This window comes from Sarcophilus harrisii, chromosome 1 (assembly GCF_902635505.1).
Source record: "Sarcophilus harrisii chromosome 1, mSarHar1.11, whole genome shotgun sequence".
NCBI lineage: Eukaryota > Metazoa > Chordata > Mammalia > Dasyuromorphia > Dasyuridae > Sarcophilus > Sarcophilus harrisii.
In genome coordinates this window covers 143,018,320-143,035,855 of record NC_045426.1, presented here as the reverse complement: position 1 = coordinate 143,035,855, position 17,536 = coordinate 143,018,320, and the positions used below count along the sequence as shown (strand labels likewise).

At 32.3% G+C, this 17,536-nt stretch overlaps 1 protein-coding gene across 1 annotated transcript in view; it reads left to right on the top strand.

Annotated features, from left to right (window-relative positions):
• Positions 1-17,536, top strand: part of ARL15 (ADP ribosylation factor like GTPase 15) — a 496,737-nt gene that overhangs the window by 239,602 nt on the left and 239,599 nt on the right. The window contains 1 exon segment of the mRNA XM_023495746.2: positions 3,711-3,919. Within this exon segment, the coding sequence (XP_023351514.1) occupies positions 3,711-3,919 (209 nt within the window).

Genomic DNA, 17,536 nt, shown 5'->3' with positions numbered 1-17,536 from the left:
TTGGCTGTTTCTTATGTTGTTTCCCACAATAAGGGTGCCTTCCCTTCTTCACTTATCTAACTTTTAGTCACGTGTCAGCACCTTTGGACATATTTTTAAAAAAACACCATTTGGACATTTTTTTAAAAAAACACATTTTATTAAAAATGTGTTCATTCGGTTTAGCATATATTAAGTCCCTCTTTGTGTGAGGTCCTCTAGTAGCTATATTGTAATTTGTTCCTATATTTTGGAAGTGTTCTTTAAGCCATCTTATTCCCCATTATGAAATTACATTGGCACTCAGTAACTGGAAAGCCCACATGGGCATGCTTTTTCCAGTGAACTCATCATTGGTATCCTAATGTTTTCTCCTTTCAAAAAGCCAAACAAAGCAAACACCTGGTTCCCTTCAGAGAACTTAGTTTATAGGTCTTCATTAAAAATTTAATTCATGTTGACTCAATAAAATCAAATATGTTGTACGTTTTAATAGGTGGGAGGAGGGAGTAATCCTTTGAAGATCATTTTATTTTATAATTTCTTTTGTCTTAAGCAGAAATATCATGTTCATATACATCCATCTAGTCTCCTCCATAGAACCTCTTGCTTAAATTTTGTAAAAGTTGATAGATTCACGTCTTTTTCTAAATGGAGAAAACAGTCAAAGCATTATGCAAAGTTAGAGAGTGATGAGTTCTTTCAGGTGGGATATACAAAGGATTTTAAGTTTATTCTTTCTTACTTCTCCATAATAACCTCTTCATAGACCAGGCACTTTCTACAGGAGCATAGGTTTCATAATATCCCCTTCTTTAACAGCTGAACCTGAACAATTTTGGTTACAGAGATGAGAATTCAGTAATTAGGATGTTTTTACTTTTAGACTACTTATTGAGAATATGCTGTTTTTGTTATTTCTTTTGAAATTGCTTTTTTGGTGTAGAGTTTCGCCTTAAAGGTACTTGCTGTCTATGCTGAGAAAAAATAGTGTCATTTCCTTTTTTATGGAACACCATGCCACATACTATTAAGATAGAATGGAAAACTATACACAGTCATTGGCTTTTTAATATAAAAATACTTTAAAAGCACCTACTATGTGTAGACATTATGTCAGGTGCTATATTTAAGACTAAAATTTGATATCACCTTCACCATGAAACCTTACCTGACCTCTCTGTTAAAATGTTGTCACCTTTCAAACTTTGCTCAAGCTTGTTTTTCCTTCTTTTATTGTGACAATTATCTAATTCTAACTTGTATCAAAGTTATTTTTGCTCTTGTACTTTCCCTAAGAAGTTTGTAGACATTGTGGACAGAGTTAATGTTTTAATTCTACATAACTTACCACAGTGCTTTGAACTTAATAAACATTATAATTGTGCTAAATGGAATTGTTGAGCTATATGACAAGGTTCCTGACTTCATGAATTTTACAGTCAGGTTGACATTCTAAAATGAAAAAGAAACAACTATTAATACTATTTCTTCTCCTCCTCTTTTTCTTCCTCCTCCTTCATGGCTTTTTTTGTTATTGTTTCTGAACTATTTCTGACTGAAACTATTTTGAAAAAAAGCTAAATTGGGAGATCTTCTAAAGTTTAGAATTTTTTGATGAAAGTCAAACATCTAAGAGTAGTTCCTGGATCTTGGAAGTATGAATGCCAAATATAGAAGAAATCTATTTTAAATTTGTATTATATACATATATGTACATATATGTGTATGTATCATACATATGCAATTAGAGAATCTTAGAAGTCTGATATTTTTTTCCAATTCATTAACAAAATAACCAAAAATATTGTCATTTTGGTTTATAGAGTATTAAACCTGAAGTCAGGGAGATCTGAGTTCATATCTGTCATACTAGCTATGTGACCTTAGATGAATCTTAACTAGTAATTATTATATATAATATATTTATATATTCAATTATATATAGAATTAAATATCATATATAATAAAATAATACATAATTAATCTTAATTTCTGTTTGCCTCAATTTCCTTAGCTGTAAAATGGGTTTCATTAACAATACCTACCTCCCAGGGTTTTGGTGTAAAGTGCTTAGTGCAATTTCCTGGCCACATAAATACTGCTGCTACTATTGTTCCTCGTGCTGCTGCTGATTATCATCACTTCATGGAGTAAAAGAAAATCAGAACTGGAGTTCTTTTTACATTAATTTTAATCACAAAAAGCTTTCTGAAATGGGAGCAATTTCATTATCTTAACTCTGAAGCCTGACTTTTTTTATGCCCAATCCCACTTTCATTTCATCAAAATCATTCTGACTCATCTTAAGGCTTCCAAAGTTGTGTTCCATTAATGGAGGTGAAGAAACCAAGAAAATTTATTGTTATTTGGAAATCCTTTTGTTGGGGATGTTTTCATTGTACACAAGAGTCAACTATCTGGGTTATTATATCTCTTTCATTCTCACAAGTTTCATATCTTCCATCTTTCTATCTGCCTTAGGGATAAACTCTCTTTCTTTGGCCTTCGCTACTCTCTAGGTAATGTCATTTATTTCTGTGTCAGACATATCATGTTGAAGTCTATAACTTCCAGGAATAAAATCAGGTTTGGGATGATTTTGTACTACAATCAGTGTTTTGCAATTAGTTGTCAAGGTTAACATACACATGAAGTTTTTAGATCAAGAGAGTTCTTTGAGGATTGGAGGTATAACAGAAGCAATATATGTATTTTCATCAAGAAGAATGACTTTAAAAGGAATAGTTTCCAAAATTCATCAAAGAAATAATTTTAATTTGATAATGTGCAACATAATCAGTAAACTTATTCAATTTTAAATAACTTTCACTCCATATAAATTGCTCTTCAATTACCAAGTCAAGATAAAGCTTTAAAATTTCTTTAGAAATATTTTTAAAGATGAAATAATTCACTCTCATTTCTTTTTCACAATATTTTCCAGTGTTCTTTTTTAAAGGACATACACACACACAGGGGAGATCTATTTATTTGTTTGTGATTTATGGTTTGAATAATCCATAAAATTCCACTTTTCGTCTCCTAGATTTATCATACTTGCTAATTTGTAGTGTATCCATGGATTTTTAGGTTATGAAATGAAATCATTAGCCTTCTGAAGGTTAGCAAAACTGATCCGCTCCTTTGCCAGAAATATAGCTGATGGGGGGGATGATTCAATTGGTTATAATGTACTTTTTCATGATGTTTAACTCATGCTGTGGTATGACTCATGTTTTTTTTATTGAGAGTTCTGACATAGGAAGAAGAATTCTTCATTTATCTAAAAAGTCCTTCTGCTGTTACCTTATTATTATTATTATTTTTGCCGAGGCAATTGGAGGTTAAATGACTTGCCCAGTCACACATCTAGGAAGTAATTAAGTGTCTGAAGCCAGATTTGAACTCAGGTCCTCCTGATGTCAGGGTTGATACTCTATCCATTAGGCCATCTAGCTGCTCTTACTTTATTAATTTTGACAAAGAAAATATTGTATAATTTACCTTAACTTTTCTTTTCCCTTTGGATCTTCATTTTTGAGACCTTTTTCTCTGATTACTCCACCTATACTGAATCTGATGATTGTCATTCCTGTCATAGCAAATATTTTAGCACTTTATTGTTAAAAGTTAATTTTTTTTAGTTAGTAATTATTATTGTTTAATTCTGAGTCATGTAATATTGTATTGGTTGTTTTTATAAAAAAAATTCTATTTTGTTTTGAAAGGAGCTGATAACATTAGGAAATACTGGAGTCGCTACTACCAAGGATCTCAAGGGGTAATATTTGTATTAGACAGTGCTGCTTCGGAAGAGGAACTAGAAACCTCTAGAAAAGAACTACATTCAGCTCTTCAGCACCCACAGTTATGTACTTTGCCATTTTTAATATTGGCCAATCATCAAGACAAGCCAGCTGCTCGATCAGTACAAGAGGTATGTCTTTTTTACCATGGCAGTACTGGGTATACTCGTTTTCTTTATGTTTGCCTCACCAAATTGAAATATTGGAATATTTGCTTAACAAATTAAAAGATGTATATGCTTTCATATATATATATTAAATGATATTTATATCTTTAATCTTGTTAGCAAAAACCTAGAATGATCTGATATGTCTTTATTCCCTCTGATTTTACAAACATCTGTTTCAATAAGGAAAGAATTATCTAGCTGCTTAGTGAAGCCAAAAACAGTGTCAGGGTGAACTTTTTGTTTTTCTCTTTGAAGTTATATTTACCTATTCATCTAAAAGTATTGTTTTTATATCCAAGTTTTTATGTTACATGCTTATAACTGTTTAAGTTATACATGAAACCTATCACTATACTGCAGAGCTTCTTTCCTTTCTAGGCTAAAATATGATATTTTTTTTTCTTGGCTTCTGTATCAACCAGTGAATCTTGAAGTGGTCTATTTTCTTCCTCATTTTGTTTTTTCTTTAGATTAATATAGTCATACTATATAATTAAGGCCAAGTATTGGTAGACTATGACATACTGTTTCATGCAATATATTTTTGATTTGCGATTTGAAATAAAGTGACATTAGCAGTGGTAAGTGATGAGATCTTAGTAACTGGGTGCAATTGACAAAGAGGGACTGGAGCATTGATGGAATTGTTCCCTGTGGCAAGTGGACAAAGAACTCTGATAGAAATGAGTTTAGCCTTGTGGCACTCTATGCAGGTCATCCAGTCAGAGATCCAAGTTATATCACACCCCTGAGGTCTATCCCCCGTGCAGGTCGTGGTCAGTCTCCCCTTGCTTTGTTCCACTAGAAATCTGAGTTATGTCCTCGATGTTAAATTTCCCCTGTAAATTTGTCCATGGCTCATGCCAGCTTTGTTCAGTCCCTCTTGGAATTGCCTCATGATGTCTCTTCCTTCACTCTTCACCCATGGCAGGTTGTGTGTCTCCTCTCAAACCCTTCCCTTATATTGTCTTTTTCCTTCTTATCACTAACTCTTTTAGGGTGCTGCAAGGTAAGAGCATCTTCCAACCTTATGGGGTGCTTCTTTCTCCTGGCATTAGGAACTTGCAGTTATTATTATAATAAACTCTTTCCTTGCTATGTACTCTCCCAACTCTTTCATATTTACCATTTTTGGTGTCTGCAACTTCTTTTAGTAAGCTACTTTTTGTCAAAGAGAATGGCAGTTGTGAAGTCTTTACATTAATGAACTCCAATGTGTAGTGTTCTCCTAAATCATATCATTTAATGCTGACTACATCAGTAAAGAGCTAATGAAATCAGAACTTTTATTGTATTTTGTTGTGTTCCTCCTATTAATTTTTAGGATACTTTTTTTTTTTTATTGTGAAAATTATTTCTCAAGTAATTTTGAAAGAAAATAACAAGAATGATACTGTAGGTTATAATCTGAAAATGGAGCAAAAAGTCAAAAACATTTTTAATTTTTTAACATTTTTAAGTTTTAATTCAGTCAGTTCTATATTATAGTGTGTTTGGTGACTATTGGGCATAGACTTACATATCTGCAAAACAGGAATTATATTATTTTCATGCTGTCAATTATGATTGATTTGGATAATATACTTTGAAATTGTGAAGTGCTATTAAGGTAATACCATATTTATAATGTCTTAATTTTAAAAGATTATTAATGAATGCATATATGGAAAAGTTCTGTGTGCTAAGTATGCTTGAATAATATATTACCTCATCAGGTATAAAGTTAATTTTTAATATATTGTCTTAATTTACAAATATGAAAAGCTCTTCATAATTATGTGTTCATAATATTATACAAAGAAGTGAAATTTTGGAATCATCTGAATTTTAATTCCTGATGTGATTGTAATCCTTCTTTGGGGCCTTAGCCGATTCATTAACTTCTTAGCATTTTTTTTTTTTTTTTTTTTTTTTTGCATGTAGAAAGGAGATGGTTAGTAATTTGGGATAACTGTGTTGTTCAGTTTGTTACGGGCTAATAATATTCAGTTGTAATATAAATTTCAGTTAGTTAAAAAATGTATTTATTTTGGTTTTCATTTTGGTGATAGTATGCTTAAAAATTATTTTCTTAGAACTGTTCCCTTAGGACTTGTCTGTAACTAATAAATAAGGGAAATGTTGTTGTTAAATGTTATGCATTTTTAAAGGAAAATGGCCATTTAGAAATTGTGAGACTTTTGTAGTTGAAAAAAAAATTTTGATTTTTTCATAATTATACATTTTTCTTAATAAGTGAGATAAATGTGATATTTAAATCCCATAGAAAACTCCCCCTCAAGACTAATTTTCAGAAGTAAAATCAATAAAATTGGAATTGGAAAAAGGAAACTTTAAACAAATAAATTAATTATATGCCATATATATATATATATATATATATATATATATATATATATATATATATATATATATATCTAGGTCAGTTCTCATTCTTCTCATTGTTTAAATATTTTTAGTGTTCTTTGTAGAATGATGATGATGGTAAATTTCTTATTAAAATATATAGAAACCTGCTCTGAAAATCGTCCATGTGTCTCATACATAGAAAAATTATCTAGGTATAATTTTTTTCTTCCTTTCATTTGTATTAGTTATTGAAGAAGGGACCCCAAAACTCAAAAACTCCTTGAAGGAGAAAATCTTCAACTCTGCCTCAGTGAGACCTCACCCCAGGGAAACAAGACAAACTGTTTCATTCTGTTATCTAGGTGGGGTTGATTCAGTTCTGAGCAAAAGAATTCCAGTCCTATTGAATTAAAGAAACTCATTGAATTCTATTCAAATTCCAACTCAAGCTGAAACCCAGCTTGTAGATGAGCCAACTTGGGACTCTACCCATTCGCCCCCTTCAGTTTGTAGCCAAAGCTCTTATTATAAAAGAGCCAATCTAAAATCCTTTCTTTGCAGAGGTTCTAAACATGCCATGCTATGCCATACCATGCCAAGGAGGCCTCTGCCCATTGGATAATATTCTTTTCCAGTGTTATCCTCTTTACCCTCACCTATTTCCCTAAAGAGACTTTATGCCTCTCTATCAGGGTTTCTAACCTTACTTCCCAGTCCCTATAATAAGCCTTTTTTTTTTTTATCAATCTAGATTTTGGGGTTTGTAAATTCCTTTACAGAGAATCCCTGTGCCGCCAGAAGGGGGGTTCCCCAAAACTCCTTACCCTTATGCTGAATCCTGAGGGGGTACAGGGAAGGCAAACCTCTTCATTTGGTTCCCTGAACCCCAAATCTGCCACTAGATCTTATCATTTAACTCCCTGACCACCAGAAACCCTAATCTCATTTTGGTTCCCTAAATGTAGACCTTATCATTTGGTTCCCTATAAAACCTAAACCTCATCATATTTTTGGTTCCCATAGTGGGAGACCCCAAAACTAGACTTCACCTCATCATTATGGCATCTTAGCTCAATTTTTGTCTGTGCATAATTTGCTAATTAGTATCAAAATCTCACATTTGTCTAAAATGAAGTATTTGTTTTGACTTAGTTAATTTGTTTAAACTTATATATTATATGAATATTTGATTTGAAGCATTTCATTATTGGGATATATGTAAATTTTATAATTTCTCTCTCTACCTTTGGGGAAGTACCATAAAGTTTTTCTACTTTTCATTATGTTTGACAGAGAAACTGTACCCACAATATACATGTATGTCTCTGCAGGCTATGTTATTACTTTATTAGTAAAATTCATGTAGGAATATATCTTTAAAATTAAATCAGATCTTCACTTCCAGAACAATAGTGAAGGAATGTCTTTCAAATATTTTTGTGAGGACTATTTCCAAAGTCTTTATTTATTATTTAGCAGTGACTTTAATTTAGAACTGAAATGTTACTTCATTACATTTAATAAACAATTAATGTTTGTATCTCAAAATTTAAATATATTAGAATATGCACCTGTTAAATGTGTGGTATTTTGAAATTTCAATCTTTGCAAAATATCTTACTGGGAATTGTGGGCAAATGCTATTGTAGGTGTGTTCTGAGTTTTGTTCTTTCAGAACAATGGAAAAATACCTTCAGTTTACATAAGAATTAAGAACAATTGTTTGATGCAGTTAAGGAGACAATGAGTCATAAAGACTTATTGGTTCTTTCTGATTAAATTGTTACATTCTGTGCTTACTGCATAATGCAGCATTGCACAATTACTTATACTGTCTTTGGAGTAGAAGGGTATACACCCCTTTAAAGAATTTATTGGCATTATTTAATGAGGATATCACTGATTTCAAGAATACAGTGAAATCTGAGGGAAGAAATTGAATTATTATGGAGGTATTCCCTGAGTTCAAAGAGAATGAAAACTTCCAGGACTGTATTACTTTTAATGCTCTGAGTGCTCCTGTGTAGAAATGTTTGTGTGGAACACTAAAAAAGGACAATAGTTTAAATTACTATATAATCCAAAGTCAGAAGGCAACATGCCCAATTATTTTGTTGCCATTACCAAGTACAAGTGCAATCTTGTAGAAGACATATTTTCCCTTTATGTAATACCTAGAAGACCAACTTTTAACCTTATCAGATTAAAAAATAGGCATTTTATATTTTTTATATATATATTTATTTTTTAAACTTATGTTGTACACACCGTTGTTATAATGCACAGTGGGGATCTACATTTTAAATAAATTATCATACTATGCTTGTTTGCTTTTTAATAGCAAAACCCTAAGAAGAACACCCTTTATTAAACCGTCTAAAGGCCAAACACTCTCCACAACAGATGTTTGTTGCATTCACTTTGGGGAGGTGTAATTGCCACAGTTTTCCAAAATTTACTTTTATCAGACTTTTTTTTTTTCATTTTATATTACTTAACATTGAAATCTTTGCCTTCTTCTAATGTGCTATCTTGACTCATTAAGAAAAATAAGCAATGGAATTGGAAAAACTTGGTAATGAGAAATTGTCACTGTACCTTGATGGGTTGTTTATTTTTATTGAATTGTAATTGTATCTAATTTTTTTTTTTTTTTTACAACTCCCATAGGAATGCATACTTCAGTTCTGATGTTATTTAAGAGATGAGGGGGAATTTTATGAAAAGTTGATATAGAGGCCAATAAATGCAACCACAGTTCTCCTACTGAATGTGGCTATTTCATCCCCTATTTTAAAAAATCTGAAATTTTAAATTGTATTATATTTATTTAAAAAAATGGAAATGACTATTCTCATATTTTCAGCTATTTTATTTGCATTAATATTTGCTTCTCCCAAACTCAGATGTTTAACCTTTTCAGTACTGATGCATCAAATTACTGAATTATTTGCATATAGACAATTTTTGTTATTCCTAACATTAGCATAAAGTTATAAAGCCTTGATATTTAAGGCATAATGGATGAATGGTTATATTGGTTATCTAGTTCATTAGTTGTAGGTTAGAAAATTCAGTCACTAAATTAAGATATCCTCTTAAAACTAGAATTTAACTTGTGACCATGCCATTCCTCAATTTTCATTCAATTAACAATTGAGTTTTAATTCTGTGTGTTATGACAAGGAAATTTACTTATTTGTGAAGCTAATACTAGATGATAAATTTGAATAGAAATTGTATACAAATGTGAGAATTTTACATGTTTACAAAAACATAAACCTTGCCAATTTTTAAAATCTGGGACTTAATTTTAGATTTTTTTAAACAGATAGAACCTTATATTCATTATATCCTGAGTAGCTTGCCTAGTTCTCACATTTTTATAATCGTAAAATTGCCTTTGGGAGGAGTACTAACATTCTTTTCAAGGATATTTACCCATTACTCTTAATGTATACACATTAGTCTTTCTAGCTTATTATCATTCCCTTTTTTAAATGTCAGAGACAGTGTTCTGATTTTGAGATATTAGACCATGGTATTTATATCCCTGAATAATAAAGGATTCATATATTTAGACTTTTAGAAAGTATTTTTACAGCATAATTGTTGTGATATCTATATAAACAATGAAATGCAAATCCCCCCCCCCACAGTATTACATGATAAATCTCTAATAGCGAATACAAAGTTATATTTATTCTTTTCATTCTTCTCATTCATTAAAACTATATGCTGTTAGAGGAAAGGAAGAATACACTTTCTTGTAACTTCATATCTTGTAAAATTAGCTGTAACACTCTATTGTGAATCTCCTGCATCTTCCAAGTATCTTGAACTGCAACTTGGCTGCTTTCTAGAATGCTGATTTGATTTCAGAGAAAGTCATATACATATCTATTGTGTGATCAGTTTGAAAATTGCCTTATGGGATATGGACTTATTTTTAAATGATATAGGAGTGATGTATGTACTATTTTTAGGACATTCAATACAGATGTGTATTGTACATTCACAATTCAATATTGGAGAACAACATCCTCATCTGTTTCATCTACAAAATTTATCTGTGATATACTGAAGCATGATGGCACCTTTGAAAAGAAGCTATATTAAGAAGTCTTTGACTAGGTTGATGCCAAATTTTGTTTACTGACATAATTTAACAACTTTTAGATCAGAGTAGTTAACCAAAGTAATATCACCTGACTCTTTTCCCTTTCTGTAACCTCTCTTGAAAAACTTCATCTTTTCACCTGGTTTCAATTATCCTAAGCCTGCCTCTTAACTCTGGCCTCTCCATTTTTCTGTACTTCTTGCCTTCTCTACATACAATGCGTATATAATACATGTAACACCAATGCCTAGAACCTTTCAGTATTTGATCAACAAATCGAAAATCTACCACATGCACAGGACCTATGTTAGATACTCTTTGGGAATAAGGCTAAGTGGTGGCTTTTGTTCTCAATAGGCTATTTGGAAAAATAATAATATACCTCTTTATGATTTTAGGATCTAAAATTAGAATGAATGTTGGTGATCATCCTGTTCAATCTCTTCAATTTAAATATGGGGAAATTATACCACTGAGAAAATAACAGATTTGCCTAGGATCATACAACTCATAACCTCTAAGATTTAAGGATAGGTCCTCTGTGTTCAAGCTTGTGTGCTTTATTGACCTTATTGAAATCACTTATAGTGCTGTAATCTTGAGCCTCCCTTTAAGATTTCCCCTCAATATCAATAATAACTACTGCCAGTTAATATCTCCTGAGTTTTATCAATAACAGCGATTTTTACCTGATTATCAATTTAACTAGTTGATAACTTCCTTAATTTTGATAACCAGCTAACATTAATTGCTCAAGATAAAACATGGAGAAATATTTATGGAAAAGATATAGTAAGAACCAAAAAAAACAAAACTCCTTTCCTCTTTCACTTTGCCTTTCATCCTTTCTACCACCTTGATCTCTAGTGGGGGTGAGGTGAAGGTCAGATATGCCAGAAGTGATGAACAAATTGCTGCCATATTTATCAGACAAAGTGTCTTAGTTGCTAGTCTGGGTTAAAGAGATCATTCTTCAGGGCTATATAAGCTAGGACTGCTGACATGTTCTACTGACTCTTTTAATCTTTTGAAGCAGTAGACCTAGTGTTAGACCTGGAAGCCAGAAAGACTTAATACTCAAATCCTGCCTCCCTTACTTACTGAACTTGAACATCAGCAGCCTCAGTTTCCTTCTCTTTAAAATGAGGTTAATAATAGCACCCATCCCACAAGGTTATTGTAAGGATCAAATGAGATAATGCACATAAAATGTTTCATGAACCTTAGAGTACTATATACTTACTAATTATTAGTAACAACAGAGGCAGAGTCCACATAGGCACCATATTTTCTAGCCCAAGTGGTACCTGCAGGGTCAGGATCCAAAATCTCTCCTGAACCAGATAGTACTTCTTGTTTCATTTGCCCCCAGGGGAGATACAGATAGAGTTGGTCCATAAGTATGTTTTGTATATACATTCATTTCAGAATCCAAAGCCAATTAAAATTAAGCTTTTATTTATCCTGTAGTAGGCAGGTAAGAAATCATCAGTATACCAGTGCATGCTATAAATTATGGTGAAGACTTCTCTGCATTTTAGGTCATTATCAATTTCCAGCAGCAAGTTCCCTAAGCAACCTTGTTGGCTGACTCCAGTCAGGGTCTCCTGCACGTTTTCAGGGAGGTTAGGCCCTCATTTCCCAGTCTCTTCTCTTTGTTCAGTTTTATTTACATCATCCATTAAGTCTTCCTATTTGTTCTCTTATGTGTACAATGATGATCCAATGAGTTAGTTGCTTTAAAGTACTTTGCAAACTATAAAGTGCCAGCTATGAGATTCTTTGTCATTGTCTTCCTCTTCCTCTCAATATCCATCATTAGGTGAGTACTTTTGCTCTCTATGAATGATATAAACACAAAAGGTAAGTGGTTTCTGCTCTTACAACTAGTGAAGGAAGCAATATTTATATATTTAGGTACATGCAAAACACCAGCCAACAAAAGGTCATCTTGGAATGGCATATCTCTAGCAGCTTGTCAGTCATGAAAGGCCTCCCTTAGAGCTGATTCTTGAGCTGATTTTGAGAAAAGATAATTGTCTTGTGAAAATATGTTTGTGATGTAGATTTGCAAGTCGTCTTCATATGAGTAATTGAAGTTATGGATGCTAATGAGGCTACTAAATATGAGAGTTTTAAGACAAAAGAAAAAAGGGTACATACAGGCCAGAGTTTTGTTGATATTGATTCAGGAGGGAAAAAAGTGAGTGTTCAGAAATGGACAAACTGTTTGGTGTTTGTCCTTTATTTTCAAAGAGGACCAATGACATCACAGGTAATGTTTTGATTGGCCTATAAATTGGACAGTTTTCTGTAAGTATCGATTGATTTGACTCCTCGGTTCAGTCAACTTGAGGAAGCCTCCTTCCTGTTGCCTCTAAGGAAAAATGCAAACTATTCTACTGAGCTTTTAAATAAATTCATAACCTGGTTACAAGCTAAGTTTTTATCTTCTTTAGATGTTACTCTTCTTCCTGTACTTGATTCAGCAAAACTGCCTTCCTTCTGTTTTGTACATCATAAACCTTTATACTATCTCTTATGCCTAGAAGAAGTTCCTTCTTTGTTCAGTCCTATCTTACTCTTCATAACCCTCTTTGGGCTTTTCTTGGCAAAGGTACTGGAGTAGTTTGCCATTTCTTTCTCCAACTCATTTTTACAGATGAGGAAAGTGAGGCAAAAAGATTTAAGGGATTTGCTCAGGGTCACAGAGCTACTAAGTACCTGAGGCTGTATTTGAACTCATGAAGATGAGTCTTCCTAACTTCTCTCTACCCATTTCTTCCTTACCTCTACTGTACAGAATCCTTTTCTTCCCTTCAGATAGAGCATAAACAATACTCCTATAGGTCTTCCCAACATTGGTGTCTTCTCTCCTGAGCTACCTTGTATTATTTATATTTATTCATCTTTTTTTGTGATGTGATATATATGTATGTGCACATGCATATATGTATACATATATGGAAATGTGGATTGGGAGTTACATGTACATCCTTCCAACTGTCTATCTGCTTGCCTATATACATTTCTTATCTACTCATTAGAATATCAGATCTTTTAGAGTAAGGATTATTTTATTCTTTGTTCTTGAATCCCTAGAACCTGGCACATAGTTAAGTGTTTAATAAATATTTGTTGAATATTATTAATATTAATTATAATATTTATTATTATTTAGCAATAATCATAAATTGGATCTACTGATCTCAGAAGTTCCTTCTAGCTCTAAAATTCTACTATTTTTTACTTCTTTCTCAGGTACTAACCACCAAAAACTGGTGGATACAGCTTTGAGTATGTATATGCACACACTGACACCTCTCTCTCTCTCTCTCTCTCTCTCTCTCTCTCTCTCTATATATATATATATATATATATATATATGTATGTATGTATGTATATGTATTTATATATATATATATATATATATGTATATGTATATATATCCATCCATTCTCTATTTTGTGAATATTTATGTATTTTCTTGGGCCAGCTAGGTAGCATAGTAGAAATAGTGTTTTCCTTATTTCCTCATCTGTCAAATGAGTTAGAGAACAAAATGGCAAACCACTTCATTATCTTGTTGAGAAACCCCAAATGTTCTTAAAGGTTCCAGACTGTACTGAATTATACCAATAAAGTATTTTGCTTGTATTTGTCCTAATCTCTTTTAGATTATAATCTCTGTATTGAAACAATACTGGCTATTGTTCCTTTTTTGCCTCTCTTTGTTCTTTATGGTCTGTAAGTGTTGATTAATAAACACATTTTCTTTTGGCTGCTTACTTAGATTTGATCTAATTTGGGGATATTCTGTACTGGTGTTTTAGAAGTTTTCTTTCCATCTTTCAAAAATGTTTGGTAGAAAATAGAACACTAGTACAATAAACTCAAATTTAATTCAAGTGATCATTTTTCAATTTAGGGGAAAAGTGTTTAAAGTAATGTTTTCTATGTGGGCTTAAATTTTAGAAAGAATTAGAAAGTTTTAAAATTTGATTTTATGTCGATATCTAGTTTTCTTTAATAATAGCAATTAAAGATAAGAGTCCATAATCATTTTGTGTTATTCAAGTCTTTATTTTTCATATTTTCACATTTTTTTGGCTAATTTAAATTTTTTTTTTTTAACATTTTAGGAATTAAGTGAATTAGAAGTCACTTTTTCAACTTTATATTTGGTTAAAAATTTAGTTATGTGAATAGCAGTTATTCCAAAGATACAATGATTTTGAAGTCAGAATGTATAATGTGCTATTTCATTAGTTGTTAGATTCTCCCCTTCCCTTTTTTTCCTGGCAAAAGAAAACTGAGACAGTCAGAACACATTCCATAGCTTACAAAGTTAATAAAACATTTGTCCAGTTAAATTAATTTGAAAATAGGCACATAGTTAACGTTGGTAAGGTACTTTGAAGATAAAAAGCACAATAAGTGTTGGTTATTATAATTATGATAATTATTATCATTATTATTATTACATAGTGTCTGCTTGAAAATATCCTTGGTTACTCTGGGATGGTTGAGACTAATGAGAGAGGTTAATCTGCTGGAGTTTATCCAGAACTAAGGGTCTGAGACACAGTGGGCTCAAGTTTTCATCAAGGGGAATCTGTTGTGTTGTGTGCTTTTATTTTTTCTTTAAAGCTGTGAAAAGTGAACTTCTTAATGAACTTTTAACTGAAGTATCAGGATTCTTTTTTAATCTCTCATACACTTTACTTTGTTTGACAGGTTTACTAAAAATGAATTGGATACAAATAGAAACTTCCACAATTTAAAAGATTTAAACAACCTAGAATTTCTAAATCTTTTTCAACCTATTTAGGGAAATGTAAAATACTAATTAAAATTGAAGACAACAATTCAAATGGCAAAAAATTTACAAAACTGGTTACCATAATTGATTCTATGAATTATCCAGGAAATAAGAGATCTGAAATTAAGTTAAATAATATTTTAAATGGGGGAGGGGGATGCTTTGGGATTAAACAGGTGTGTTTTTTTTTTTTAAAGAACAAAATGTTTTATAGATATTGTAAATATTGTTACCCCAAGCCAGAGAGAGAAAGAAAATGTTCAAGCTGTACTTGAACTAGTAAGAGTGGGGCTCCCGAGTCTCTTCCCACTTGGTAATCATTGAGAGACATCAGTGACAGGTCTGAAGAAGACATTCCCCAATATTATTGCAGACAAAATAATGAAGCATCTCCTGGGAATGAAAAGAGAAAAGGTGCCTGGAGCCAATGAATTACAATTGACAACCTAAAGGCAGTTGAAGAACCAATTGCTCCAGTGATTGCAAAGCTATTCATAATGTGCAGCAGACAGAGAGAAGCAGGAAAAACAATGCCTCAGTTCCACTATAATGCTTCATGAGAATAGAAAGAGAGAGCACCCTAAGAGCTGCTGACCCTGAGACCAATTTCCAGGCAGCTGCACAAACTATATCCTGTAATTAAAGGTTCTGACCAGTAATCACAGCAATGCCAGACTACTACAAGTCCAGCTAACTAGCTTGTTTTACAATTAGGGAAACATCCTTAAAGTTAAAAAAAAAAAAAAAAAAATCATTAAAAAGGTATTTTGACTGACTTTGGAGAGGAAAACTTGCTAGATAATGCAAAAGTTGAAATCTTAATAATTTTGCCTTTTAAAAGAATATTTTAAAGAAAGACTACTGCTTTTGTCTTTGAATGGAAGAAGCCTGATAATCGGGAACAAACCTTTTCTGCTTGTTTTTTTCCTTCTAGTTTTTACCCACTAAATTTTTTTTTATATGATGGTGCTGAAAGAATGTCTTTGAAGGATCTCTTGTATGTAATTGTTGCTTTTAGCTATATGTTGCAAACCCTCCATGCCATAGTTGAAATTTTAGCTGATCTTGGGTCATTTTAATCCTACAGATTCATCACCTGGTGACCCCCTCCAGATTTAAGTTTGGTAGGTCCTCAAATAACAGACACATTGGGCCTTTGGTTATAGATAGTGTACCTTGGTTAGTTGGCATATCCCTTGAATAGCCTTCTTGAATGTAGCCTCATGCTTAGGCTACAATTAGGCACAGGAAAAATATTTTATTGCAAAGACTGTTATAGATTTCTCCTTAAGTATTTCCCAACATTCTAGCATTCATGTCTTTCTAATATACTGACAACAGGTCTCTGTACTTACAGCATCTGAACTCATTATTAGTGTGATACTGTTCTAGTCTATCATCATCTAGCCTTTTAAAAAAAATCTTGTGATACTTATGCATAAATAAATAACTTTTATATGGCTGTTCTATTGTTTAGTTATTTGTAGTTGGAGTTTTCTTGGCAAAGATACTGGAGTGATTTGCCATTTCCTTGTACAGCTCATTTACAGATGAGGAAACTGAGGCAAACAGGATTAAGGGATTTACTTAGCAAGAAAGTGACTGGGGCCAGATTTGAATTCAGGAAAATGAGTATTCCTGACTTCAGGCCCCATACTATCAGCTGTTCTATCTACTGGCCCTGTATATGGATATAAGTAGCTAGTATAGAAATATCATGGTCAGTGCCATATATATATATATATATATATATATATATATATATATATATGTAAGTATGTAATACTATGAGTGAATGTTTGTTACTGGATGAATCTGGTAGTTCAGTTGTTAAGTTGTTAATGTGGTAGATTCTTGTATATCTCATCCATGATAAGAATTAGAGACTAATATATACTATATTAATATATACTTTAGTTGTTGGGGAGTCATCCTGACTCAGGAAGATATGAAATTTAGGTCTAACCTCTTAATTTGTATTACCTGTATGAACTAAGCTCAGTAATCTTTAGAGGGTGAGAGTTGTGGACTTGCTCTAAGGGACCTTGATAAACAGAGGGGAAGAAGATGGGTTCTTCATTTTCTTTGAGGTAGTCAGTCTGGGTCTTATTTGCAGAATGATCATATCTAGCTTTATTACCCAATACTTCCATACTTAGCCCTATCCTTGTGATGGTATCTATTCTTTTCACTTCAGAGCCTAGTGTTCACCTCTTGGAGTGATTATAAGCTAACCACTACTGGGACCCCTCAGCAGTTGTACATGTATCATCCACTTCATCCCTTA